This window comes from Carcharhinus amblyrhynchos, chromosome 8 (assembly GCF_965287045.1).
Source record: "Carcharhinus amblyrhynchos chromosome 8, sCarAmb.v2.hapA, whole genome shotgun sequence".
Taxonomy (NCBI): Eukaryota; Metazoa; Chordata; class Chondrichthyes; order Carcharhiniformes; family Carcharhinidae; genus Carcharhinus; species Carcharhinus amblyrhynchos.
The window spans coordinates 13,106,632-13,133,594 of record NC_137331.1 but is presented as its reverse complement, the minus strand read 5'-3'; the positions used below and the strand labels follow the sequence as shown (position 1 = coordinate 13,133,594).

Below are 26,963 nucleotides of genomic sequence, written 5' to 3'. Positions count from 1 at the left end.
TCAGATAAAAGATGAAGCCGTCGATGCAATGCCTAATTATCGGTGCTTTGTTTAATCTAGAAACTGAGGTAGGCCAACTGGAGCTTATATTTTTACCCAGTTTAATTTACCCACCTTAATTCTATATTCCTCAATCCCCTTTCCCAAAAAAAACAAACCAGGCACTTTACCTTTGTAACAGTTAGTTGCACTATCTGCACAGCCTAAATCCACAATCTCATCCCAATCTGATATGGAATCAAAGTGGATTAAGATTCCCTGAAAGAAGTCCTCACTGTGCTTCACTTTAGGAACTTTTTGACCTGGAAGACCTGATTTAGGCTAAGTTCAGCATTGGTACAAATCCACAATTTCATCATGTGAATCCAGCTTGCAAATGGCAATTCCTCTTGTATCCTACTTGGTACCATCTCTCCATCTTCAATGTGACTCCCACCAGTTGTTTGCTCAGCACCTGGACAGGCAGAGTGAATTATCAGTTGTCCAAAGTTCATGTTGTGACCAAAAACATAACAACACTTTCTTCTGTTCCTTTCGAGAAGAGTATCAGAAGAGCTAAATTGAAATGCAGCAGCTGGTTGTAAATAATCTATGGACCATTGCCCAAACCATGTACAAAAACTGGCTTTTTAAAATTTATTTGAGATGTCAACGTTTTTAACTTGGCCAGTATTAATGCTGATGTCTTCCTTGAGAAGGTGGTTGATTTTGACGATCTTGAGCTGCTGTAGTCCATGTTGTGTTGGTACAGTGCTGTTAGGAGGGAGTTCGAGGTTTTTGACCCAGCAACGATGAAGAAACAGCAATATTTCCAAGCATGGTTGATGAGTGGCTTGGAGTGGAACTTCCCGATGGTGCTGCTCCAATGTGAGTGAGTTCCTGCAGTGCATCTTGTAGATGGTTTACACAGTGCCATTGCCAGTGGTGAAGGGAGTGGCTGTTAGTTGATGAAGTGCCAATCAATGTTGTTGGAGCTGCAGTCATCGCAGCAAGTGGGGAGTATTCCATCACACTCTGACCTGTGCCTTGTATGAACATACAAGGAGTTGGAAGAAGTTGGGGAGTTGGAAAGTAAGTTACACTCTCGCCACACTAGTTTTGCGGCTATGCCAGTTGAGTTTCTGAGCAATGGCGACTCCCAGGGTGTTTCTCGTGTGGGCAATGTAATGATGGGAATGTGACTGAGTGTCAAGCAGCCATGGCTAGTTCCTCTCTCTTGTTGGAGAAGGTCGTTGACTTGAGGATTAACAAGACAGGCAAGTGAAAATGTAGTTGAAGGTTTTGTTTGGGAGAGTTCAATTAATGAAATGCTGATGCCAGTACTAAAACAGGAATACACTGCAGTTCGAGACTGATAAAGATAAAGGAAATTTGGTTGAATTTTGATTGGCAAGTGTGATGAAGGCTGGTACCAAAATGGAGATTTGCATCAGGCATGATTTAACTGAATGGCAGGAGGTTGAATCGTCTACTCCTGCTCTAGTGCTCTTTAATGTGTTTCTACACTTAAGTTTATTTTCCATTTCTAACTTTGACCTTAAGAAATGGTGTTTTGTGCGTAGTGTTATTGAATCAGTTTTGGCAGTTCAAGTATGCCATACTATAGGATGTTTTTCGCTCTTAATTTAGGAGTTGAGTTACTTGGGCTGTTATGAATACAAATTGGATGCTGTGTGCTAGGTTTTCATAGGGAATTCTTATGTTCAGTTAAAACTAATTTCATTATGCTGCCTTCATGAGTCTAAGTAGAATTGACCTGCAGTTAATTGGATCTGTTTTGCCACCATTTCTGAAACTGAGCGCTGCATTGCTTTGTTTTCAGTCTTGAGATTCCCATGACATTCATTAACTCATTCTGCATTTATTAGATGCTCACAAATATGATCTTTTGTTTTAGTACTTTATAGGATAAGTATTATCCCTCCGTGAATTTACTGTCTTTAGGGATGGTTATCCTCCTTATATGGTGATTGATCTTTCTTATTGCCTACTGTAAAGGATGTATTATTGCTTGTGTGTTTCCTAATGAATATTTGATGAGACAATTACTTAGTATATTTATTTGTATTCCTCTCTTTTCTCTATCAACTTGTTTTTTTCAAATAATTTGTTATTTTGTTCAGGTCTCTGCCTCTTCAACAGTCTTTACTAAATGATTCTGAACATTCCTCCCTTTATCTGAGTAAACTCCATTCATCTTGTTCAATGCAAGATTTGTAAAGTTAATGTTGTTACCTTTTTATGAATGCTGGATTTTACACGCTCATTTGTTTACCCTACATATTCAGCGTTAAGCTTCTTTTAAGATGTCTTTTGAAGAACTTCCAGAATTGGTTAACTTAAGCTGTCCCACAATTCTATGAAATTAGTTCTATTAAACTGATATACTTGTTGCCCTCAAACTTGGGTCAACTGACACCGTGGACAAAGACACTCAAGCTCTCAAATTATTGTGCAACAAGTCTCCTTTTATTGTACTCTACCAAGTTACCCCACAAAAGCAGCAGAATCTACTGCACAAATTTTAATACACAAAGTTTGTTACACGCAAAGTATTCAACCTCTACTTTGTGCGGTGCAGAGGGACCTCGGGGTCCTTGTGCATGAGTCGCAAAAACCCAGCCTGCAGGTGGTCAGGAAGGCGAATGGGATGCTGGCGTTCATAGCGAGGGGGATTGAATATAAAAGTAGGGAGGTCTTGCTGCAGCTGTATAGGGCACTGCTGAGGCCGCAGCTGGAGTACTGTGTGCAGTTTTGGTCGCCGCACTTACGCAAGGATATTTTGGCCTTGGAGGGAGTGCGGAGAAGGTTTACTAGGCTGATTCCGGAGTTGAGGGGGTTGAACTTTGAGGAGAGGCTGAATAAACTAGGCTTGTACTCGTTAGAGTTTAGAAGAATGAGGGGCGATCTCATTGAGACATATAAGATGATGAATGGGATGGATGGGATAGAGGTGGAGAGGCTCTTCCCGCTCAGAAAGGACAGTAGGACTAGGGGGCACAGCCTCAAGATAAAGGGGGGGCAGTTTAGAATGGAGTTGAGGAGGAACTTCTTCACTCAAAGGGTGGTAAGTCTCTGGAATTCTCTGCCCGTTGAAGTGGTGGAGGCTGCCTCGCTAAATATATTTAAGACGCTGGTTGATAGATTTTTGATAGGCAAGGGGATTAAGGGTTATGGGGAGAGGGCGGGAATGTGGAACTGAGCCACGACAAATCAGCCATGATCTTATTGAATGGCGGGGCAGGCTCGAGGGGCTAGATGGCCTACTCCTGCTCCTATTTCTTATGTCCTTATGAATACACAAGGTATTCAATCTCTGACTTATTTTCTGAGACACTAGGTATTCAAGAGATACCACAAAATATCCAAACTCACGTCTTGGATTTAGATATTACCTGTGGCAAGGTCAAAAGAGTTAACTCTGTATCAGGCTAAGAGTTACCTCTTTTAACCTTGTTGTTCAGGTTAAATCAGGGGTGATCAGACCCCCTTATGATGGGCTTTGTTCCGATGTCTCCAAATCCCATACTTGGGGTCTTGCTGTTTCTTATGCAGTGGTTGGTTCCAGGTAACCGCACCCGATCTAATTCTTTCTGTCCTTATGCAGATCTTGCTTGCACTTAGAATGCTCCCAGTCACATAGATTCGGGCTCTAATCAATCACTTTCTTTTTGGTCACGAATGCTGAGGAATAGTGCCTCTCAAGGAGTTGTATTTTCTTCTCAGGAGCACAAAACACGGGTCTAGATTCACTCACTGTCAGTTCAAGGCACAGCTACAGCCACTGTCAAGTCAACTTGTGCCTGTTCTTCACTGCACATGTTCTGTGCAGCCTTGACTCTCTGTCCTTAGCCTGATACAGAGTTAACTCTTTTAACCATGCTGCTTTGATGCCTTCACTTTGCTGGTGTCTTCATGAATACCCATCAGGCTGTGAACCTTCCACTTCATATTTCTGAATTTCCTTCGCATGCTGAACCTGAATGTATAAAGGTCTGGTCACTGTTAAGGATGTCACAATTTCATTTCCTGTATGTCGCCATTTCTTATTTCCAAGTCAAGATATGCACGGCCTTGTGTAATTTATCTGTTTCACTTCTCGAAATGCTGTGCATTACACTTACTTATTCATTTGCCTTGCTGTTTGATTCTTCCCAACTGGGTAGTTGAAGTTCCCCATTTACGTAATCTTTCCACTTCCATCCTTTGTTTTCATCTGTTCGCTTTGTTGAGCAAAATGTCTTTGTACTTACTAAGTTCGAAAAATGCTGTAAAAGCTTACAGCTCAAAGAAGATATTCCACATCTGTCCATGCTGCTTCTTGGCTAAATCTACCCAAAATTAAAACCACACCCTTACTACTTACTTTCTGGCTTGCTTCAAATCCAGTTAGAACCGTAAATTTCTCATTCCTGATATCTTAATGACTATGTACATTGTGGTACTTCAAAAGAAGTATAGTAGTATGATGCTGTTTGAAAAAAAAATTCTCATGGGTTGTGTGTGTCGTTGGCAAGGCCATCAGTTGTTGCCCATTCTGACCATGAACTGAGTGGCTTGCTCAGTCATTTCAGAGGGCAAGTCGACCACAGTGCTGTCATTGGAGTCACACGTTGGCCAGGCTGGGTGAAGAATAGCAGATTTCCTTTCCTAAAGGACCAGATAGGTTTTGCAACAATCAGCAGTGGTTTCGTGATCACTATTATTGAGACAATTTACTTCAGTTGCCATGGTGGGATTTGAACCCACTGTCCCCAGTTGATCAGCTTGGGCCTCTGGATTACTAGCGCAATGTCATTACCACAACTCTACCATCTCCCCATTGTCAAAGTAATTAATTGGGCTCATAATCCTAAGACCTGTGCTAGATTCATGCACCTGACAACACCGTTTCCGAAAGCTTGTGGGATTACTATCAAATAACCTGGTTGGACTTGAGCCTGGTGTTGTGAGACTTCTTACTAGATTCAAATCCCATAAAGCAGTTTGAAATGTTGAATTTGGTTTGAAAAAAATCTAGAAATAAGAGTCGGGAATTGATAAATGTGCCTAACAAGCTCTCAGATCATTGTAAAAAGAAAAAAAGGTACAATTGGTTCAGTAATGCCTTTGTAGGAAGGGAAATCTGCTGTCATAGCTGGCCTCTGTGGCTTGAGTTTCACATGAAGCTGAATGACTATTGCTGTTAGAAATGTGCTAACCAGCTACTCAGTTATAGAAACTGCTGCAATAAGTTCCAGCAGTAGTCAAACAACTGCTGGCCATGGTGGTAACTGTTGCCAGTGAAATTTTCTATAGATATTTTGACAAGTTTATTACACAAAACATGCCCTTACTTTATGAAACAGACAAAGGACTAGGGTTCAAACTTGGCTTTATTAAAACACTTGCAAATTAAAGAAATATCTGTTACACAATAAAATTAAGTTTTTTCCCCAAACTAGGCTGACTGCCTGAGAAGCACAAATATTAGTGAGTTGACTGGACTGCTGAATTCAATTCACTGAAGTCGTGTCAACAGATGAACTCAGGGTTTTCTTGATACAGAAGTTTTTTTTAAATTCATTCATGGGATATGGTGTCACTGACTGCCACCATTTATTTCCCATCCCTAGTTCCCCTTTTTAAGAGGGCAGTTGCAAGTCAACCACATGGCTACGGCTCTGGAGTTGCACGTAGGCCAGAGTAGCTAAGGGTGGAAGATTTCGTTCCTTAAAGGATCTCCATGAACCAGATGGGTTTTTCCAACAACCAACAATCGTTTCATGGTCATTGGTAGATTCTGAATTCCAGATTTTAAAAAATTGAACTCAAATTCCACCATCTGCTGTGGAGAGATTCAAACCCTGGTCCCCAGAACATTTATTGAGTTTCGGAATTAGTACTACTAGATCTCCCCTGCATGGAGAGAGAATAGAGCCAAATATTAACTCCATTCTCTCGACAGGTACTGTCAGACCTGCTGAGGTTTTCCAGCATTTTTTTTTTGTTTCTGCTAACTTGTAGAAACAGTTTAACTACCTATTAATGTGAAGTGTCCAATTTTATGTTGACTCTATTTGCTAAGGCAGATGGCCACTTGGTCACACAAATGCTGAATTAATAGTGGGGAAAATGTCACTTGGTAGCGCAGTACAGAATATTGACCTGGTGTTAAAGTTTTGTACCTTACATTCATCAGACAAAGGAATGCCAAATTTCAAACTACCGAAACAATTCATGCGAAAGGAGTGCTGATTGGTTGACAAATGACTCTGACCAAGGATTGCCATGGAGAAAACAGCAGGGAACAATAGACTCGCCTTGCTTCCAATTAATTCAAAAAAGTGCAAGATTAAACATATGTTCTCTGCAAACAAGAAGAATATGTCCCAGCATTTTCATGTGATTGAGTGTGTGAGGTGTGATTCTATGAATGGTTAGCATTTGCTGAGCAAATCCGAAGATTCTGATAGCTGGACGAACAACCAATTTACGATAACCAGTTGAACTCATCATGTTACAACCTTTTCCTTGTAACTATGCACGAGGTTTAATTTTAAATAATCATTTAATTCTCTCTTGAATTCCTCAATTTGACTTGCTTCCACCGCATTCTCAGATAATTTATTCCAAATTTAAATGATTCAGTGTGAAAAAGTATTATTCCTCATCACTTTTGCTGCTTTCAGCAATTGCCTTAAATCAATGCTTTCTGGTTTTTGATCCTAAAATAACTCTGTCCACCCTGTCAAGCCCGAACACAACCTTGTATCTTTCAATGAGATCAATTCTCACTCCTTTAAACTCCAGAATACACAGGCTCAATTTACTCAGCCTCTCCCCATAAGACAACTCTCACCCAAGGTACCAATCTAATGAACTTTTGCTGTACAGTCTCTAATGCAAGTGTATTTGTCCTCAACTATGAAGACCAAAACTGCACACATTATTCCAGGTGTGTTACCAAAGCCATGTACAACTGCATTTCAATCCCCTTGCAATGAAGGCCAACATGCCTTTTATTATCCTAGTAGCTCCATTCAAACCATTTGCGCTCCTTCTATGAGTAAATCCAAGTATCTTGTGCATCAACAAGTATGAGTTTCATAACTTTAAAAAATTATGCTTTTCATCTCTTAGCTTACCAAAGTAAGTAACTTAAGACTTCTGCATTATTCTCCATCTGCTACCTCGTTGCCACCTCATTTAGCTTGTCTGTATAGCTTTTCAGTCTGCCTTTCCTTCGCGTACACTCTCACCCAGTTCTGTATTGTCAGCAAGCTTGGATATATTCGATATATTACAAGCTGAGATAGTTTCTATATGTCTAGCTCACCACCAACCTATTGAGGAAAAAGGAAAAAAGTCTGAGATCACATACCAATCGACTCAAGAACAGCTTCTCCCCTGCAGGCATCAGACTTTTGAATGTACTTATCATATGTTAAGGTGATCTTTCTCTAGCTGTGATTGTAGCACTATATTCTGCACTTCTTTCCTTCTGCTCTGTGTACTCTATGAATGGTGCATTTTGTCTGTGTAGCGTGCAAGAAGCAATACTTTCACTGTGTCCCAAGATGCAGGTGAGAATAATAAATCAAATCCAATCAAAATCATGCATACTTCCTTTTGCCTGCTAACCAGTCCTCTGTCAATGTTACTGCATTGCCCCGCTACATGCATCCTGTTCTTTAGTGTGGCACCCTATCGAATACCTTTGGAAATCCAGGTATTTGACATGTACTGAGTCCCCTTTATTCAATTACGTTTTCAAAAAAACTGTATAATAAATTTGTCAAACACTGTTTCGCTCTGTTAAAATAGTGTCGACTTTGATCATATGATGGTTTTCTAAATGTATTGTTAAAATTTTCTTAATAGATCCCAGCAATTTTCCCAACCCTTATTGGTGTAATTGGTCTGTTGAATTCTGTTTTCTCTAACTCGTTTTTTTGAATAATCATGTTGCATTTGTTAACTTGCAATCTTTTGAGGGTGTTATAAATGTGGGAATTTTGGAAAATCTTAAGTTTGTTCGTCATCTCTGCATTGGCCAGATCCTGGAGATTTGTTGTTTTTTAGTCCAGTTAAAGAAAAATACCGTGGGTGCTGGAATCTAAAGCAAAAAATAGAAAATGCTGGAAAATCTGAACAGGTCTGGAATTGGCTCAGAATAGAGCCAATGTTTAGAGTCTAGATGACTCATCGTCAGAGCAATATGAGCTTACCGAAGACTCATCTAGACTCAAAGTTGTCTCTCTTCTCTCGCCGCAGATGCTGTCAGACTTGCTGGGATTTTCCAGCATTTTTTTGTTTTTAGTTTCTCCAGTTGTTTTCTTTTGTCATTATTAAGCTGATGTTCTTTGCTTTTAGCTCCTTGGTTATATTCTACTTCTGACTAGCAGTTTGTCCTTTAGCTGTCACACTATTCTCCCTATCTCTTTGTCCCTTTTATTCCCTTTGGATCTCTTCTGCACTTTGTATATTTAGCTTGGTGCTCGTGAACTTTGCAATTGCCATATGCATTTTTTGTCTCTCATTTTAACTTGTATATCTTTATCCAAGGAGCTCTAGCTTAAAGTCCCTTTTACTCTTTTGCATGTGTTCACTTTTTCCCTGACCCGTTTCCTCTTTGAAAGTTCAATTATTATTGATCCAGTGGGCCTGAACCATTTCCAGTGATCACTTCTCCTGATCAGTACTTTTATATTTGCTTGTACCTTGCCGAGAACAATTAATGCCCTTGATCTTTTTCAATTGACTAATTACTACTGTCTTAATTTTTGTAGAAACACAGGACATATCAGATCACCAGATTGTATTTAGCAAGGGCAGATCAATTGATTTAATTTAAACAAACCTCAGCTGAATTTAAAGTAATTGTAGCAAAGGAAGCTGATCTGGGTCAAGCTTCAACTGTTTGCTGGTCAATACAGGTAAAAATTAGTAAAACTGTTTGAGTGTCCATGGGTGTTTGTTTAACAAAAGTCTAGGCATTATAGGCTGAAATTATCTGGCAGGGGTGGAAACCCTGATCAATCATGTAGTTCGCACGGCAATAGGGTACAGTCAATGATCAGTGTAGCCAATGAGGTTCAACCAAGGCATCGCTAAATGCAATTTTGCAAAGCTATCTCGGCGCTTTGACTAAGATGAAGCACCAGATCAAGCTGAAGGTGGGGTGCAATGCTTCATCCTGTCAGCTTGGATCTTGCTTGTCTCTCTCATGGGGACCATAAATTGGATTCAATTTGACTTTATTTTTTGGAATGATAATTAAAATAAAAAATTTTGAATGGAGGCAATCCATAGAACCTGCACTTTTTTGACCTATTAGATGGGATCAGTTTAGTTGGTGAGGGCTGCTTTGTGGAAAATGGACTTTTGAATCAGTGATTCTCTCCAGATTGCACTGATGAGTGGAAATCATGAAGAAAATATAGGCCACTTCACTGTGCCACTTGGGTTGTCCAATAGGTGCATCATAAATTTGACATGAAATTCACTGTGTTCCTGCAAAGCCAGGTGTTCTGATCTCCTTTTTCTTTCACTAATTTCTTATCTGGCTTCTTTATTAAAATTGGACAGATTCAACAATGGTGCATCACTTGTCGGATTCAAGTTGAATCAGGCGCCAGTTTTATCTTGAGTGGCAGCATACATTATGTGTAAGTGGTCATCTAATGTGATCATAAACTAAGTGCAATGTGTAAGTTAATAAGAGGAGGAAGCAAGTGCTGCACTTTGCACTACTTGCAGCAGTTTGTACAAGCTTGACCAACATTTAATTACTTTTTTTCTTGTCCAATGTCTGAGTGCTTAGAGCTTGGTAGTAAAACTGAAGTTATAAATAATTGACTCTTAAAGCAGAACAGGTTCTGAGTCTCAATTACAGTGTGTTGTTGTTTGAGTATAGACTGCTCTAACTGAAGACATCTGCAGTAAATATCTCCATCTCTTTTCTCTCCAGCTCTTAGTTTGTTGGCTGGAGTATGAACTTAAGTCATATTGACACATGGCTGAAGAATAACAAAAGCAATTTATTTTTCTATATCGTGCCTCTAACACATACAACGAGATATTAAGGCAGATGACCAAAAGCTTGGTCAAGGAAGCAAAGTCACAGATTGAGGTGGATGATTGTAGGGAGCGTATTCCAAAGCATATTGTTTATGTAGTTGAAGACATGACCACCAATGGTGGAGCAAATAAAATTGAGAATGCACAGGGAGCCTGAATTAGAAGAGCAAAGTTATCTCAGGGGGTGAGTTGGGGATGGAGAGAGACGTGTGGGGTTCAAGGAAATTGCATAAATAAGAGGTTATAGAGACAAGGTGATTGAAATATTTCAAAACAGTGATTTTGAAATCAAGATTTTGCTTGTCTGGGAATTAATGTAGGTCAGCAAACATAGAATTAGGAAGGGAACTGGACCAGCTTTGAGATTTGACATTTGCAGCAGAGTTTTGTGTGATCTTAGCCTCACAGAGCAGAAAAACGGGAGAATGACACTAAGTTGGAATAGCCAAATCTAGAGGTAATGAAGGCATGAAGATGTGAAGGTTAGAGAAAATAGAGGAGGTGGAGTATCCTTATTTGAGGATGAAATCATTTCAGTGTTGTGTTACATCAAGGGAGGGAAGGCAACATGCACGAGAATTAGAACTAGAAAAGAATTTGAGCTAAGGCTTAGTTGGTAGCATATTCACTTCCAGATTAGCAGGTTATGGGTTCAAATCCCACTGCAGAATTTGAACAGAAAAATCAAGGCTGATGTTCAAGTGTAGTACTGAGGAGATGCTATAGAGTCAGAGAGGTTTACAGCATGAAACAGGCCCTTGGGGCAAACTTGTCCATGCCACCCTTATTTTTCTAAATCCCTAAACTAATCCCATTAGGCCCATTTTCCTCTATATCCATTTTACCCATGTAACTGTCCTTTTTAAAGGACAACATTGTACCTGCCCCTACTACTACCTCTGGCAGCTTGTTGCAGACAGTCACCATCCTCTGAAAAAATTGCCCCTCTTAACACTTATATCCTCCCCCCTCACCTTAAACCTATGCCTTCTAGTTTTAGACTCCCCTACCTTTGGGAAAAGATATTCACTTATCAAGCTGATCTGTGCCCTCATTATTTTATAGACTTTTATAAGATCACCCCTCAGCCTTCTATGCTCCAGAGAAACAAGTCCCAGTCGATTCAGCCTCTCCTTATAACACAAACCATCAAGTCCCGGTAGCATCCGAGTAAATCTTTTCTGCACTGTTTCTAGTTTAATAATATCTTTTCTATAATTGGCTGATCTGAACGATATACAGTATTCCAAGTGTGGCCTCACCAATTTCTTGTAGAACTTCAACAAGATGTCCCAATTCCTGTATTCAGTGTTCTGACCAATGAAACCAAGCATGCTGAATGCTTTCTTCACCATTCTGTCCACCTGTGACTCAACTTTCAAGGAGATATGAACATATACCCTTACATTTCTTTGTTCTATAACTCTCCCTAATGCCCTACCATTAATTGAATCAGAGCAGGACTTAGTCAGTCTACTAAAATGCATCACCTCGCATTTATCTAAATTAAACTCCATCCGCCATTTGTCAGCCCATTGGCCCAAGATCAAGATCCTGTTGCAGTTGGAGATGACTTTATTCACTGTACACTATGCCACCAATCTTAATGTCATCTGCAAACTTATTAACCAAGCCCCCTAAATTCTCATGCAAATCATTAATATCAATCACAAGTAACAGTGGACCCCACACTCATCCCTGAGGCACTGTTACTGATGCTGTCCTTCAGATGAGATGTTAAAACATGCCCCATCTGCCCACTTAATATTTAAGTTTATTAGTTGTCACAAGTAGGCTTACATTAACACTGCAGTGAAGTTACTATGAAAACCCCCTAGCTGCCACACTCCAGCCCCTGTCCAGGCACATAGGGGGAATTTAGCATGGCTAATGCACCTGACCAGCACATCTTTCGACTGTGGAGAAAAATCAGAGCACCTGGTGGGAACTCATGCACACAGACAGTGACCCAAGCAGGTAATCGAACCCTAAATACAGTATCACCATGCCACCCCATCTCCAACTGAGGTGAACATAAGAAATCCTATGGCATTATTTTGAACAATGCCAGGGAAGTTCGCAGCACTGTGTTTGCCAATATTTATTCTTCAATCAACATTATACAAAAAACACAAATGTTGTCTGTGAGAGTCTGCTGTACCTAAATTAGTTGCTGTCGTTCTGACGTTAAACATCCAACAAATACTTAATTGGCTGCAAAGTGCTTTTGGACATCTGACGGTCATGAAACGGCGATATAAATGAGAGTTTTCTTTTATAGAGGGAATAGTGTATGAGCGCTGAGACACAATTCTTCAGATGTGGTGAGATCTAATAGCACTATTTGAAGAAGAGCAAGCCAATTTGCCTGTTATATTCAGTCCCTCAACCAGTATCACCAAAACAGATGATCAGATGGCTTTTTTGTGGCAACCTAAGAATTGGGCTAGGTCATTTAGACCTCAGATTGTAATCCACCATTTTCATTGATCGTGACTGATCTGTCCCTTAAATCCATTTATCCAGTTGTGCATCATTTATTTCCAATCGCTGTCTTTAAAAGTTCAGTTGACTCAATATTTGTGTGCATGAATTCTGTGCTGCTTCTTTGTGTGAAAGTGTGGTTTCTCGATTCACTACTGATCGGTCTAGCTTTAGAAAATTGTAGCCCAGTATTGGCAACCTGCGGGCTGTCCATCAGGGTTCTGAGTGCGGCCCATGAGACGTTTAGTTGACTGTTGTTCATGCGCAGAGTTACCAGATTCTGTTGGTTTCCAGCTGCACCGTTATTTCTGACCAGTAAAGCTCAAGTGATATGCACATAAATCAAGGATACGTGAAGTGAGGTGCATACAAATTGTGTACAAAATTCACTGATAGTTGTGCACTCCCTCTGAGTCCAATTAAAATGCATTGAATATGATATAAGGTAAAAGTAAATTTTTTTAGCCATTTCAATTTGATGACTGTTACAATGTGAATGGTTAAGCATTTTCTATAACTCAGAGATTTGGTGTTACTAATAATTGGGTGTTGTAGAAAACATTTAATCTTATTCATGGTTTTCTGCTTAGTGCACGTGCCCCATTTCGACCTTGCAACCCACTGAGATGGAGTGTCACTCATGCAGCCCATTTAGAAGCTTAGGTTGCCCATTGCTATTATAATCTGTTATTCTGGGTTACTGCACCACAGGAAAAACTATTTCAGATGTTCTTTGTCTCTTATGCTAACTAGGAAGCAACTGTATATCTGTTGATCTGTTAAGCAAGAATAATGCCAAATTTGCTGGGGAATAATTCCTGCTTCCTTAAGATGTTACATGTTGAGTGCCTTTAAAACTATAGACATTTTGATTTCAAGAACTTGAATCATTCGTACCTTGTAATCAAGAAGTCATTTGACAGCACACAACTTAAGTCTTCAGAATGCATTTTGTCAAAGCCATTTGTCTTGCACTCACCACAACAATCACCAGAATACCAATGTCAGGATAAAGAACTACATACATATGTTAAGAAGGAAGTGCTGATTCTTGGTAAGTGCACTTAGGTGGAGATGTTGCCATGGGGAATGCACCACACCGATTTAATGATGACTGACAGCTGCCAAATATTGTTCGAAAATTTAAACCAGGAGCTCGACCCTGATCAAGGCTTTGCCTTGAGGAATGGTTATCACTCAGTTTAGTTAACTGAAACAGGCACAATGTTTGTACATGTCCTTTCTGTCTGAAGTACAGGGCACTGTGCGCACAGGGGATGTTAGGGGTAAGTTTTTCACTCAAGGTGGGGAGTGAGTGGAATCGGCTGCCGTCGGTGGTGGTAGAAGCGAACTTGCTGAGGTCTTTTAAAAGACTTTTGGATGAGTACATGGGATTTAATGGGATTGGGAGTTACAGATAGTTCTATGGCCTGTTAGGTATGGATATGATCGGCATAACTTGTGGGCCGAAGGGCCTGTTTGTGCTGTAGTGTTCTATGTTCTAATATATTAGCTTCCAGGATACGCAAATGTGCTATACTGTGAGAATCTTAAATCGGTTGTCAGCATAATTTTTAGCACATTGAGGATTATTAACAAATGTTGTTTAATTCCAGAATCACTTCTTTCGTTGGACACAGAATCATGTCTAATGTTTTGTGGTTTGCAAGCAGAGATTGGTTGGGTAAAACCTGTACTTTGCCTGTTGCAAAGAGGTGGAAGGGACATGCTGTTTGATACAATCTACCAGTCTCTTTGATGTATGGCCTACTGACCTGACATCAAACTGGTACTGTAATTCCTATACCACATTACTCATTTGTGTGATGTCCAGAGCATCTTTCTGGTTCAGTTTTGGAGGGAATAAACAAAATGAGTCTTTTGAGACAGTATCGAACTTTAACAAAAATGGCTTTTATTCAACATGCATGTATGAAAACAGAACTCCGAGCTGTAATTCAAGCTTGCTTCCGAGTTACTCTGCTCCTCAAAGGTTCTTAAACATTCTTAAATCATTTTTACGTTACAAAGCATTACATTTACACTAGGTCACAATATTGTTGCTTGAAATTTGTTACAATTCTGTTTTGATCACATGGATCCATTGTCCTGTGTGCTTTAACTTTATTGGTTTTCTGGACATATCCTGTCTACCTGTTTACGATATCAGAGCATTGTTTGTCCAGCCAATTTCAGTGGTGTGTTAATTGTCCCCATTTCCCTGATGATTAGTTTCTCGAGGCACAATGACTCCTCTAGACATTGTGAAGTCTTGTTAAGCGGTATTGATTCTCTTAGTGTTGTGGTAGCCTCTGAAAGATCTCACCTGGGGTGCAACTGTGTTACTGTTGTCTGGGATGTGCTAATCAGTTGTGCTTGCTGACAGTGAGTGTGAACACTACAATCAGGCTGTCTGTTTAACCCTTTTTCATTCATTCCCCTGTTGATGCAGCCCATGCTCCCTGGGTTTGCCCAACTACAGATGGCAGTATCCTGTTAGTGACTAATGGCTCAGGTGTTGATACTGCATGGTAGCAGCATGAAACAGCTAGGTGAACAACAGGATGCTCAAATGTTTGAGATACCTTCCTCTTTCAGGGTAATCTGTGGTAGACTGGACATTTCTCAGTGCTGAAAGTTAAGGGCTGAGGGCTGTCAATGAGTTTGTGTGATGGACAAGCCACTTGGCACAAGTCAGCCCACGGATGGGATTCCTACAGTTCCGTGTGGTATCAGTTGGGAATTTTCAGCAATCTTGTAAATACAGCCCAACCCATTTGCTTACCATACAAGCTTGATGCCAAAGTAGGGGCATCAAAGATATCCTATGGGTTAATGGCAATCCTGATCAGATCATCTTGTGCTGAATATCGTTTGTTCATGAGTTTGTGTGATATTCAGCAGGCAAAAATAACTTTTTGCACATTGAACTGCTTTAGCTACACAAAATAAATGATCGCCATTTGCTGATTCATTTCTCAGGACAATGTCTTGACTAATCAGACAAGCTGCCTAGTTTAAATTTTCAAACAATGCTTGGCAGTTAACTGTCACCCACCATTAACTGGTGCATTCTCTATGTCCATGTCCCAACCAATCAGCACTCCTCATACAATATAATGTGGTTGTTTCCCATGGCATTGGTGTTCTTGCGATTGTCCTAATGAATGTAAAACAAAAAGCTTCGTCTATGTCATTTTTTTTCCAGCAATACTCAATGATTCAGGTGTCCTAATTTGTCACTAAGATGAGTTAGGAATTAGAAATCTGCTATGAAAATCTAGACATCTTGGAAACTGCTTTCAGTGTAAAAATGTTGCTCATTATAAAGTGCAAAATATTTGTGTTGTGCTTTCTTTTCCTGCTTGAGTTGGACTTGTAGCCTAATTTTTGTTTATAAGAACATAAGAACATAAGAAATAGGAGCAGGAGTAGGCCATCTGGCCCTTCGAGCCTGCCCCGCCATTCAATAAGATCATGGCTGATCTGTCGTGGCTCAGCTCCACTTTCCCGCCCTCTCCCCATAACCCTTAATCCCCTCTCTTATCAAAAACCCATCAACCCGCTTCTTAAAAATATTTAGCGAGGCAGCCTCCACCACTTCAACGGGCAGAGAATTCCAGAGATTCACCACCCTTTGAGTGAAGAAGTTCCTCCTCAACTCCGTTCTGAACCGCCCCCCCTTTATCTTGAGGCTGTGCCCCCTAGTCCTACTGTCTTTTTTGAGCGGGAAGAGTCTTTCCACCTCTATCCTATCCATCCCATTCATCATCTTATACGTCTCAATGAGATCTCCCCTCATTCTTCTAAACTCTAACGAGTACAAGCCTAGTTTATTCAGCCTCTCCTCATAGCTCAACCCCCTCAACTCCGGTATCAGCCTAGTAAACCTCCTCTGCACTCCCTCCAAGGCCAAAATATCCTTGCGCAGGTGCGGCGCCCAAAACTGCACACAGTACTCCAGCTGCGGCCTCACCAATGCCCTATACAGCTGCAGCAAGACCTCCCTACTTTTATATTCAATCCCCCTCGCTATGAAGGCCAGCATCCCATTCGCCTTCCTGACCACCTGCTGCACCTGCAAGCTGGGTTTTTGCGACTCATGCACAAGGACCCCGAGGTCCCTCTGCACCGTCGCCTGCTGCAGTTTTTCGCCCCGTAAGTAATAGTCCTTCCTACCATTCTTCCTACCAAAGTGGACCACCTCACACTTGCCAACATTAAATTCCATTTGCCATTTCCTGGCCCATTCGCCCAGCCTATCTAGATCCTTCTGCAGACTCTCCACACCCTCCGCACAATTTGCCTTTCCCCCAATCTTGGTGTCATCAGCAAATTTCGACACCCTACACTCGGTTCCCTCCTCCAGATCATCTATATAAATGGTAAATAGCTGAGGCCCCAGCACCGACCCCTGGGGCACCCCACTAGTCACCAACCGCCAATCCGAATAGCACCCATTGACTCCCACTCTCTGCCTCCTATTTGACAACCAATCCTCTATCCACGCTAACACCCTACCCCCAACTCCATGTCCTCTGACCTTCTGCAGTAACCTCTTGTGAGGTACCTTAATACCATTGAATTGCAGAAAGATAATTTTAATTTACTTTTTTAGGCAGAGGCCAGGCTTGCAGCTAAGCGGGCAGCTCGAGCAGAAGCACGCGATATTCGTATGAAAGAACTGGAGCGGCAACAGAAAGAGGTATGAGCAAATCCAATCAAGCATGTAAAGGTATTGTTTTCTGGGTGCTGGAAGAAAGAAGGATGTGATGACTAATGAAAACAGGCGTGTACTTCAGTCAGTCACATCAAATCAAAATGCAGCACTGTTGCTGAGAGATGAGGACCAATTTAAACCAAATCTGAGAGCTCATGTGCACATGATCTTTCTTGCTCTTGCAGGAAACTGTTAATATGAGATACCAATAAAGTTGTTGTCATTGGTGTCTATAACAAGTCTTCCTCACCTTATTTGTCGTAGCACAGATGAGATAAACAAAGATCTAAGTTGCCAGGTTAACTGTTTTGACTTTGCTTTCCTCTGAGTAGTGGTGATAGAAGTATAAAATTAACTGTGGCTATGAGTATTGGATTGTAACCATTGGAGGCCCTTCTGTGCACTTGCACACTTGGAGTTTGAGTTGTTTCTTCACCAAACAGTGCATTACCAACTCAAGATCTGGAAAATGCAACATGGACAGCGAATAATTTAAAGTTCAAACCTGTGCATATATTCTATTTTATCACCTTTCTACCTGAATTTGTTGAGCTATTTGGAAGATGGCATACTGCTGGTGCTGGTTTAATTGTTGCACTACCATTATGGATATCAGCAAGAAGGCTTTGTGCAACGTTCAAGTGGCTTCTTTTATCCTTGTGAAAGCATTTTCTGTTATAAATGGCCAATAATAATTCAACTTGAAGACTATAAAGCTCTTCCTGTATTAGCTTGTATCAATCTGTACATGTAACACAAAAACGAGCTGTCTTTTTATATATGTTGGAAAACATATGGGAGATTCCTTGCATCAGCTATTAAAAATGGCTTTGGACTTGCTTGAGTATTCCTTCTAATAATGTTACTGGTAATCCATTCACTGAGGGAATCCTTGTGGAGAAGAGTTCCATGTAATACTAAGGAACAGCTTTACTAGGTTGAATTAATAATTGATCTATTTCTCCTTTTGTTGCCCTTTGCCAGGATACATTGAAAAATGTACAGTGTAATTTCACCTCTCACCATCTATTTAAAAGTAAGACTCCTGCAATGGAGAATTTTTGGGCTTGTATCTGAAGTCACTTACTGATTTCTTAGCATATTTGACTATTGTGATTACAGAACTTTGTTTAGAAGATCGGTGTTATAGCTGACTTTGCTTATGGCCGAACTATGTTCACTTATATCTATTATTACTATTGTTTGACTAACTTGTATTCATTAATGCACACTGTCAACTTGAGGTTTCTGTGATTTGTATAGCTTCTTATAGTTGGGATCAGAATAATCTCTCTGCTTATCAGTTAAATATTAGCTGATGAATTGTATTATCCAGGTGCTCTTTCTGAGGTGTGTTTGTCCCTTAGAGGGTGAGACTGGGGAATTAATATTGGAAGCAAGGTGATGGCAGACGTGTTGAACAAATGTTTTGTGTCTAACTACAATGGAGAATACACAAAACAAGAGATAAAAGGGAGGGACTCAGAAAAAGGACTTGGAAACTATTAAAACTAAAGACGGACAAGTCCCCAGGATCTGCGTGCCATGGTCTCAAAAGAAGTACTAGTAGAGATAGTAGATGCATTGGTTGTGATCTTTCAAAATTCCCTATATTCTGGAAAGGTCCTAACAGACTGCCAATCTCCAGGGGAGATGGAAAGCAGGAAACGATTGGCCAGGTTGCTTAACATCTGTCATGGGGAGCATGCTAGAATCCATTATTAAGAAAATAATTGTAGGATATGTACATCATATTGAAATCGGGCAGTCAACGTACTTTTGTGAAGGGAAAATGTGCTTCACTTAATTCAAGAGTTTCTTTTTTGAATAGTTGCATGCAAGGTGGTGAAAAGGAGACCTGTGAATGTGGTGGACATTGATTTCCAAAAGACATCTGATCAGATGCTACATCAAAGGTTATTTCACAAAAAATGATTTCATGCTGTCAGGAATAACAAATGAGCACAGATGGAGGATTGATTAGCTTACAGGAAGCAGAGAGTTGGGTTAAATGGGTCACTTTTGGAATGGCAAGTTTTTACTAGTGCAATGCCACAGGGATCAATGCTGGAACATCAGATATTTAGAAATTCTTTCAATGACTTGGATGAAGAGACTAAATGTATAGTTGCTATATTTGCTAATGACACAACGATAGGTAGGAAAGTAAGTTGTCAAGAGGATATAGAGCTTGTAAAGAATTTACATAGGTTAAGTGAGTGGTTAAAAATTAAAGGTATAACATGAAAAAATGTGAACTTGTCCAATTTGGCATTGTGACTTATGTAGAGATTGCAGAATTATGTAGTTCGGAGGGATCTCCGTGCCCTGCTGCATGAATTAGGAATCAAGTATGTATGCAAATGCATCAAGTGATTTGGAAGGTAACTAGAATATTAGTGTTTATAACATAATATGATGAGACTGTGTTTATTAATCTATCTTTCTGTAGAGTGTTGAAAGTTGGTGTTTTTTTCAAAGCAGTCACTGTCTGGAGCAATGAACAGATGCTGGAAAGTAGGATAATTACTCATTTTAGTCCTGTGGTATTTACTTAGAGTATAACTAATTGCTTTTAGTTCATAACTAGAGAGGACTCCTGGGGCCTTTTTGATTAAAGTCACAGATGTAAATTAGATGTATACGGTCATGTGATGTAATTAATCGGAGGAGTTAGGTTTGTAGCGGAGAAAAAGAGCTTCCTTTGTTCAGTCGTTGGAAGGGGCTGTTAAAAGATAAAAGCCTACAAGCTGCTCTCTCTCTCTCTGACCAGTCATAGAGCCATAGAGGTTTACAGCATGGAAACAGTCCCTTAGGCCCAACTTGTCCCATGCAGCCCTTTTTTTTAAAACCCCAAAACTAATCCCAATTACCTGCATTTGGCCCATATCTCTATACCCATCTTACCCCGTTATTGTCTAAATGCTTTTTAAAAGACAAAATTGTACCTGCTTCTGCTACTTCTGGCAGCTTGTTCCAGACGCACTGTATCCTCTGTGTGAAAAAATTGCCCCTCTGAAAAATTTTGTATCTCTCCCCTTTCACCTTAACCCTGTGCCCTCTAGTTTAGATTCCCCTACCTTTGGGAAAAGACATTGACTGCCTAGCTGATCTGTGCCCTCATTATTTTATAGGGCTCTCTAAAATTACCCCTCAGCCTTCTGTGCTCCAGAGAAAAAAGTTCCAGTCTATCCAGTCTCTCCTTATAACTCAGTCTAACAAGTTCTGATAACATCGTAGTAAATATTTTTTGTAGTCTTTCTAGTTTAATAATATCCTTTCTATAATAGGGTGACCAGCACTGTGCAGTGTCGCCTTATCATTGTCTTGTACAATTTCAACAAGATGTCCCAATTCCTGTATTCAGTGTTCTGAACGATGAAACCAAGCATGCTGAATGCCTTCTTGACCATTCTGGCCACCTGTGACTCCACTTTCAAGGAGCTATGAACATGTACCCCTAGATCTCTTTGTTCTGTAACTCTCCCCAACGCCCTACCATTAACTAAAGAAGCACTGCCCTTATTCAATCTACCAAAATGCATCACCTCGCATTTATAGAAATTAAATTCCATCTGCCATTCACCAGCCCTTCATTTTGTTCGAGCTATATATGAACTGTGTTATGAATAAAACTTACTTTGATAAAAGAACCCTAATTTGTTTGTAGAATCACACATGGAATGAAGCATTCTCTCCTCACATCTATGCCAAAAAAAAATGTTAGGGTCTAATCTGACTTAATGTCCATTAGTTCAGGTCCCTAACATAAAGAGAATAGATAATAAAAATGTGGAAATGTCACTATAGTGGCTCAGTGAGACCGCATCTGGAGTACTAGAATAATAACAGAAAATGCTCGAGAACTTAGTAGTTCTAGCAGTATATGTGGAGAGAGGAGCAAAGTTAAAAGTCCTACTGGATTTGAACATGAGGAACAAAGTTTCCAGTAATAGTCATATTAGACTTAAAAGTGTCATGGTCTGTTTTATTTCAAATCTCCAGCATCCCACATTGTTTTTGTTTTTATTCTAGAGTACTCTTAAACAAGTATGGCCTGCGTCCTTAAAAGATTTAATTGCATTGGAACAAATTCACGAAAAATTAATTGACTGCTTCCTGGGATAGGGACATTATCTTCTGAGGAAAGGTTGGGCCTTTCACCAATGGAATTTAGAACATGAGAGGTGATCTGATTGAAACATACAAGATCCCAGGTGAACTTGACAGGTTAGAAACTGAGCAGATGTTTCCCCATGTGAGGGAGTCTGGAACAAGGGGACACGGTTTAAAAATTAGGTGTTTCCCTTTTAAGAGATTATTTTTTATTTTCTTGAGGTTTGTTAGTCTGTGGCATTCTCTTCAAGATAGCGTTGGCGACAGGGTCATTGAATATATTTAAAACTAAGTTAGATTCCTGATTGTCGGGGGAGTCGAGTGTTATGGGGGGGAAGGACAGGAAATTGGGGTTGAGGCCAGAATTAGGTTAGCAATGATCATCATAAATGACAGAGCAGATTTAAGGAGCTGAATGGCCTTTTCCCGATTCTTGTGTTCCTGTTGTCTTTTGTGTTTAAAGTTAAATGCTTATTGACTTCAGCCTCCTTGACTTGAAACAAATGGACCAGAAATAGGCTGCATGTTTGAAGATTGCTGCGGCGTTTTATTCAAGCTCCAATTGCTAATAATATGCACAACTATGGTAATGGGTATTTAGGATCCCAGAGATCATTCACTTTGTATGCGTGAAAAATAAATCCGAATATTTTTGAGTGGCAAGAGGTGAGAAACTTAGTGTATTTATGTCCACAGATGACCAGATGTATGGATGTAGTGCTATGAAAGAGGTTAATGAAATTTGAACCATATCTCAATGGGTTTAGAATACAAAGCAATATAAGTGATGCATTTATTGTACAGGACCTAGGTTGGACCCTTTCTGAAATGCTGTGTTTAGTTTTGGGCACATCATTTCAGGGAGGATATGTTGGCCTTGAAGTGAGCAGCATAGATTTACCAGAATGATATTGAGGTCTAAAGAAGTAAAATGTTACAGATTGTATAAACTTGGCTTGTTATTTTTTGAGGTTGAAAGATGATACAAATTTTAAAATAATCTGTGTAAAATCAGACAGGGAAACTGTTCATTTTGGTAGGGGAATTGTCAAATTAGATGGAGGCTATTTGCAATTGAAATCAAGATGCATTTGTTCCCAAAGGGTACAAAAAAACTACTTTCCCACCCCGAGAAGTCAACTGAAATTTTGATGCCCAAGAGTGGATAAATAGAATTGAAGTAACGGTCATCCATGACCTAATGGCGAAGCAGATGAGGCTTTAGTGATCATTGCTGTGTTTTCACTAAGAAATAATTGCCCACAATACATCGACTATACATTGTAATTAATATCACCGTACGCTGTTAGGAATCTGAAACCCCTCCTGTTTTTGTTTTGCAACTTCGGCCTGTCAACATACAATTAACTCTGCACAGTTGAATTGGTGAGACAGAATACTGCTCAGTTTAATGACCTGAGCCATGTGGGAGCCCTGATGAAAAGTTTTTCTCTGTTCTTTATTGACACATCTGGAGAACATCAGTTTTATGAAATTATAAATGTAATTCATACCTATATATGAAACTATTATCATTTCAGTTGGTGCCACAATGAAAGTCTTGTTTGACAATGATCTTCTGGAAGAAATTAGTAAACTTATGTCTTGTCTAAGTTGTCTAACAGTAAAACCGTGCAAAGCAGAACTTGCACTAAAACCAAACCAGTAATTGTGGCAAAAAAAGATTCAATTTGTGTCTTCTCTTGTATTCTTTGCCATGTGTATTAGGATATATGGAAAGATGAATGGTGGACGAGTTCTGACATGAGAGTTTTCAGATCAGGTTGACTGTAAGTGTACACGTGTGTAAACACATTCGATATTGTTTTATGGTGAACAGACTTGACCTATTCATGACTGAATACATAAACTATTATTGATTTCAATGTTTCCGACTCTGACAAGATAGCTGAGATTTATTGGAAACAAACATTTTTATTTATTGTTTGGATGATTACAATGCACTGTGTGAGTATAGCACAGTCAGTAGTGTGAAAAATGTATTGATAGCCTGGTAAATTAACTTTTCTGTTAGGATTAAATAGCATATGTGCATTTTCATCCTGTTTGTTTCAATCCAAATGGTATTTCTATTTTTATATACGGCACAATGGTTAGTACCGCTGCCTCAAAGCGCCAGGGACCCAGGTTCGATTTCCAACTTGCGTCACTGTGTGGAATTTACACATCTGCTTGGGTTTTTTCCAGGTGCTCTGGTTTCCTTCCACAGTCCAAAGATGTGTGGGTTAGATTGATTGGCCGTGCTAAATTGCCCCTTAGTGTCGGGGATTAGCGGGTTAAAGAGGTTTAAGGAATGTGGCCAGGATGGGATTGTTGCTGCAGGCTTCATGGGCCGGATGGCCTGCTTCTGCACTGTCAGGTTTCTATGATTCTATGAAACAGCTTTGGAAGGATCAGTGAAAATTTGTTGGAATCATCCATTGGAATAAAATGCTTTCTTATTAATCCTCAAACTACACACACCCTTTTTAAAAGGCTTAGGTTTTGTAAAATTAACTATGGAATAATCTGCTCTGTACCAGTTTTCCATAACCTGACTACAATTGAAGTCTATCAAAATCCAAAATGCTTCAGTTCAACAAAGCACCTTCTTAAAATATTGGTTTCTTCCCAGTTATTCTAATGTCACAATGGTTTAAAATATGTTGCTTCAGAATTTGATGTGCGCATAACTGCACCAATGACTGATTTTATAAGAAAATGCATCTTTTGCAGTATTGGGATTTGTGAGGACAAAGAATATACACAAATAATTTGAGTGGCAAATCGCACTGGAGTAAGAAGTAGTAAAGCATTAAGTAGAATTAGAGTAAGAGGGAATGAGATCAAGTCTAAGTGATTGTCTATACATGAATTGAATGCACAGAGTGTGGCACATAAGGTTGGTGAACTGCAGAGAGCGAATTGGAAGTATGTGGTGGTTATGGAGATCTTGCTCAAGGGCAACACTGGGTATTAATTATTTCTAGATACAAGTTCAGCAAAGAAAAGCAGGTAGGTGGGTATGATGGCAGTATTGATTAATGAGAATATGATAGTGGAGGGGAGTGAAGATTGGTCAAGAATAAAGTCTCATTCGTTGGAGCTTAAAAATATAGAAGTACTATTTCACTAGATATAATTTTCCTTGTAAATTTGTTCCTCTATCTATATATTTCTTTATACTTCCCACTAATTGTTGGCCAGAGAGATGCAAAAACTGCAAATAATCAATAGGGGAATTTATTTAATATAACGTGGAAAAGTAATGTAAACGGCAAATGGGGAAAGCTTTGTGCATTTGAGGGGCATTTTTTAAAATCTGTTTCTGAACAAGTAATTATTGGATCTGGTTGTAGGAATGATGTGAGTCAGGTGGATCTGTCAGCAGTGGAACATGAGATAGTGATTACAGTGCCATATGGATTAGGTTTGCAACGGAATGGGACAGGAAGAAATCCAAGGGTAAAAATTAATTGATGGACAACCAATTTCAGTGAGGTGAAAACAAAACAGATGCAGGTTTTGAGAAGAATCAAAACTTGGGAGACGAAATTGTAAAACAGTGGACTGTCTTTGAAGAGGCAATTGTTCAGGTACTTTTTGAGGTTGTGTTCCCCTGAGAGCAAAAGATAATACATAAAGTCAGAACTCCCTGGATGACAAATGAGATGGAGATTAAGATGGACAGAAAAGGCGCATGTACCACATTGTACAATTGAGAGCCAGGCAAAATATAGAAAGTTCAGAGAGGAAGTTAAAAAAGAAATCATGAGAAGAGACTGGCAGCTAATATAAAAGGGAGCCCAAAAGTCCTATGTAAAGTTGGATTGATTTGGGACTGGAAGGGAAATGTATGCATGGAAGTAAAGGGAATAGCTGAGGTACCAAATAATTGCTTGATAGCTTTTAACAACAAAAAAAGAATTTATAGTCACACTGAAACTTCAATTTGAAATGAAAAGAGAAAATGCTGGAAAATCTCAACAAGTCTGGCAGCATCTCTAAGGAGAGAGAAGAGCTCACTTTTCAAGTCCAGATGACTCTTTGTCAAAGTCTGGATTCAATTGTTCTGTGGCTGCTTACAGTGAGTAAGCGATTGTGTCATTTAAGTCCACAGATTCAGCTTGAAAAATCCGAATCTCCTTGCACCTCATTTTCTTTTAGAACCATAGTTCCGCCAGTGCAAAAGAATACCATTCGGCCCATCTCGTCTGCACTGACTTAAACCCAGGCAGGTCCTCCCCTCCACCCGATCCCCATAACCCTGTGCATGTCGCATGAAACCCATGCAGTCACAGTGAGAATATACAAATCCACACACAGTCACCCAAGGCTGGAATCAAACCCAGGTTCTTGGTGGTATGAGGCAGCAGTGCTAACCACTGTCACTGTGCCACCCTGACAAAAAATTATTGTTCTACCAAGAGGTGGCTCAATGAGTTTATTATTGCAATACCTTGTTTATCATTTTGAATTGGGCATTGAATTGTTAAATAATTCCTCAGAGAGAACAGTTCGACTGGGAATTTATAACTTACTATTTTTATATCAGTATCCGCTTGGAAGAGGAATGATTAAAGAACAAAAAACAGAGTTAGGATAATATTCAGGTTGGCAAACAAATTAATTGAGTCCTACTGGATTGGGCCTCAAATATTTAGCATCTTCTTTGATTTGGCAGACGAGTCCAAGGGTGGAATTCTCTCAGTCCCATGCTAGCAGGTTCAGTGGTGAGTGAGGTGGGGAGGTAAAATTAGGCAGGAGGCCCCAAGAGGTTTTACACTGGCATGAATTTCCCTTAGGATCTTCCACTGGTGCCCACCATGGTGGATCAAAGAATCTACAGATGGCTAGCGTGAAACCAAATTGCCCTCCACTAATCCGCATCTATCAGGTGGATCTTCCAGCTTTAGTGTAGTCAAAGTGATCCATTTCCCTTCTTGGTCAGTGGGTCAATGATGGGCACCTTTTAAACTTAGCACCCAGATATGACAGCGACATACATGCAATCAAGCCAGCATTGCCATGGAAGATGACAGTGGATACATAATTGATCATTTCCTATCTGCCACTGCAATGGGAAACACTCCTAGCCCCTGCCCCGTAATGGGACTTGGTCCTAGCTGGAAGAATTCTGTCCCAACTGTATTGCTGGTAATTCAAGATAGATGGAAATGCAAGCTGGGAGGAGGACCCTGAGTCTGCAAAAGGATATGTGTTAAACGAGTGGGCAACAATTTGATAGCAGGAAAATGTGAAGTTATCCTGTTCGGGAAGATTAGGAAAACAGAATATTTAAATGGAGCAAGATTGTAGAATGGTATGTTGCAAAGCGATGCAGAGGTCAGTGCATAAGAAACATCAAAAGTTGGCATGCAAATAAGTAGGAATGTCATAGAATGTTGGTCTTTATTGCAAGATGGGGGGGGAATACAAAAGTCGGGATATCTCGTTAGAATTGCATCGGCCATCGGTGCATTCAGATGTCATTTACTAAGGAGGATGCTTGCTTTGGAAGCAATTCAGAGAATGTTTACTTGATTCCTGGGATGAAGGGATTGTGTTATCAAAAAATACT

General features: G+C 39.9%; 1 protein-coding gene across 9 annotated transcripts in view; it reads left to right on the top strand.

Moving 5' to 3' along the window:
* The window catches only part of lrrfip2 (leucine rich repeat (in FLII) interacting protein 2), a 184,630-nt gene that overhangs the window by 44,273 nt on the left and 113,394 nt on the right, over positions 1 to 26,963 (top strand). For all 9 annotated transcript variants that reach the window (XM_080193711.1, XM_080193708.1, XM_080193710.1 and 6 more), the window contains exon 3: positions 17,165 to 17,251. In XM_080193711.1, coding sequence (XP_080049837.1) covers positions 17,165 to 17,251 — 87 coding nt within the window. The remainder of the gene's footprint in view (positions 1 to 17,164; positions 17,252 to 26,963) is intronic.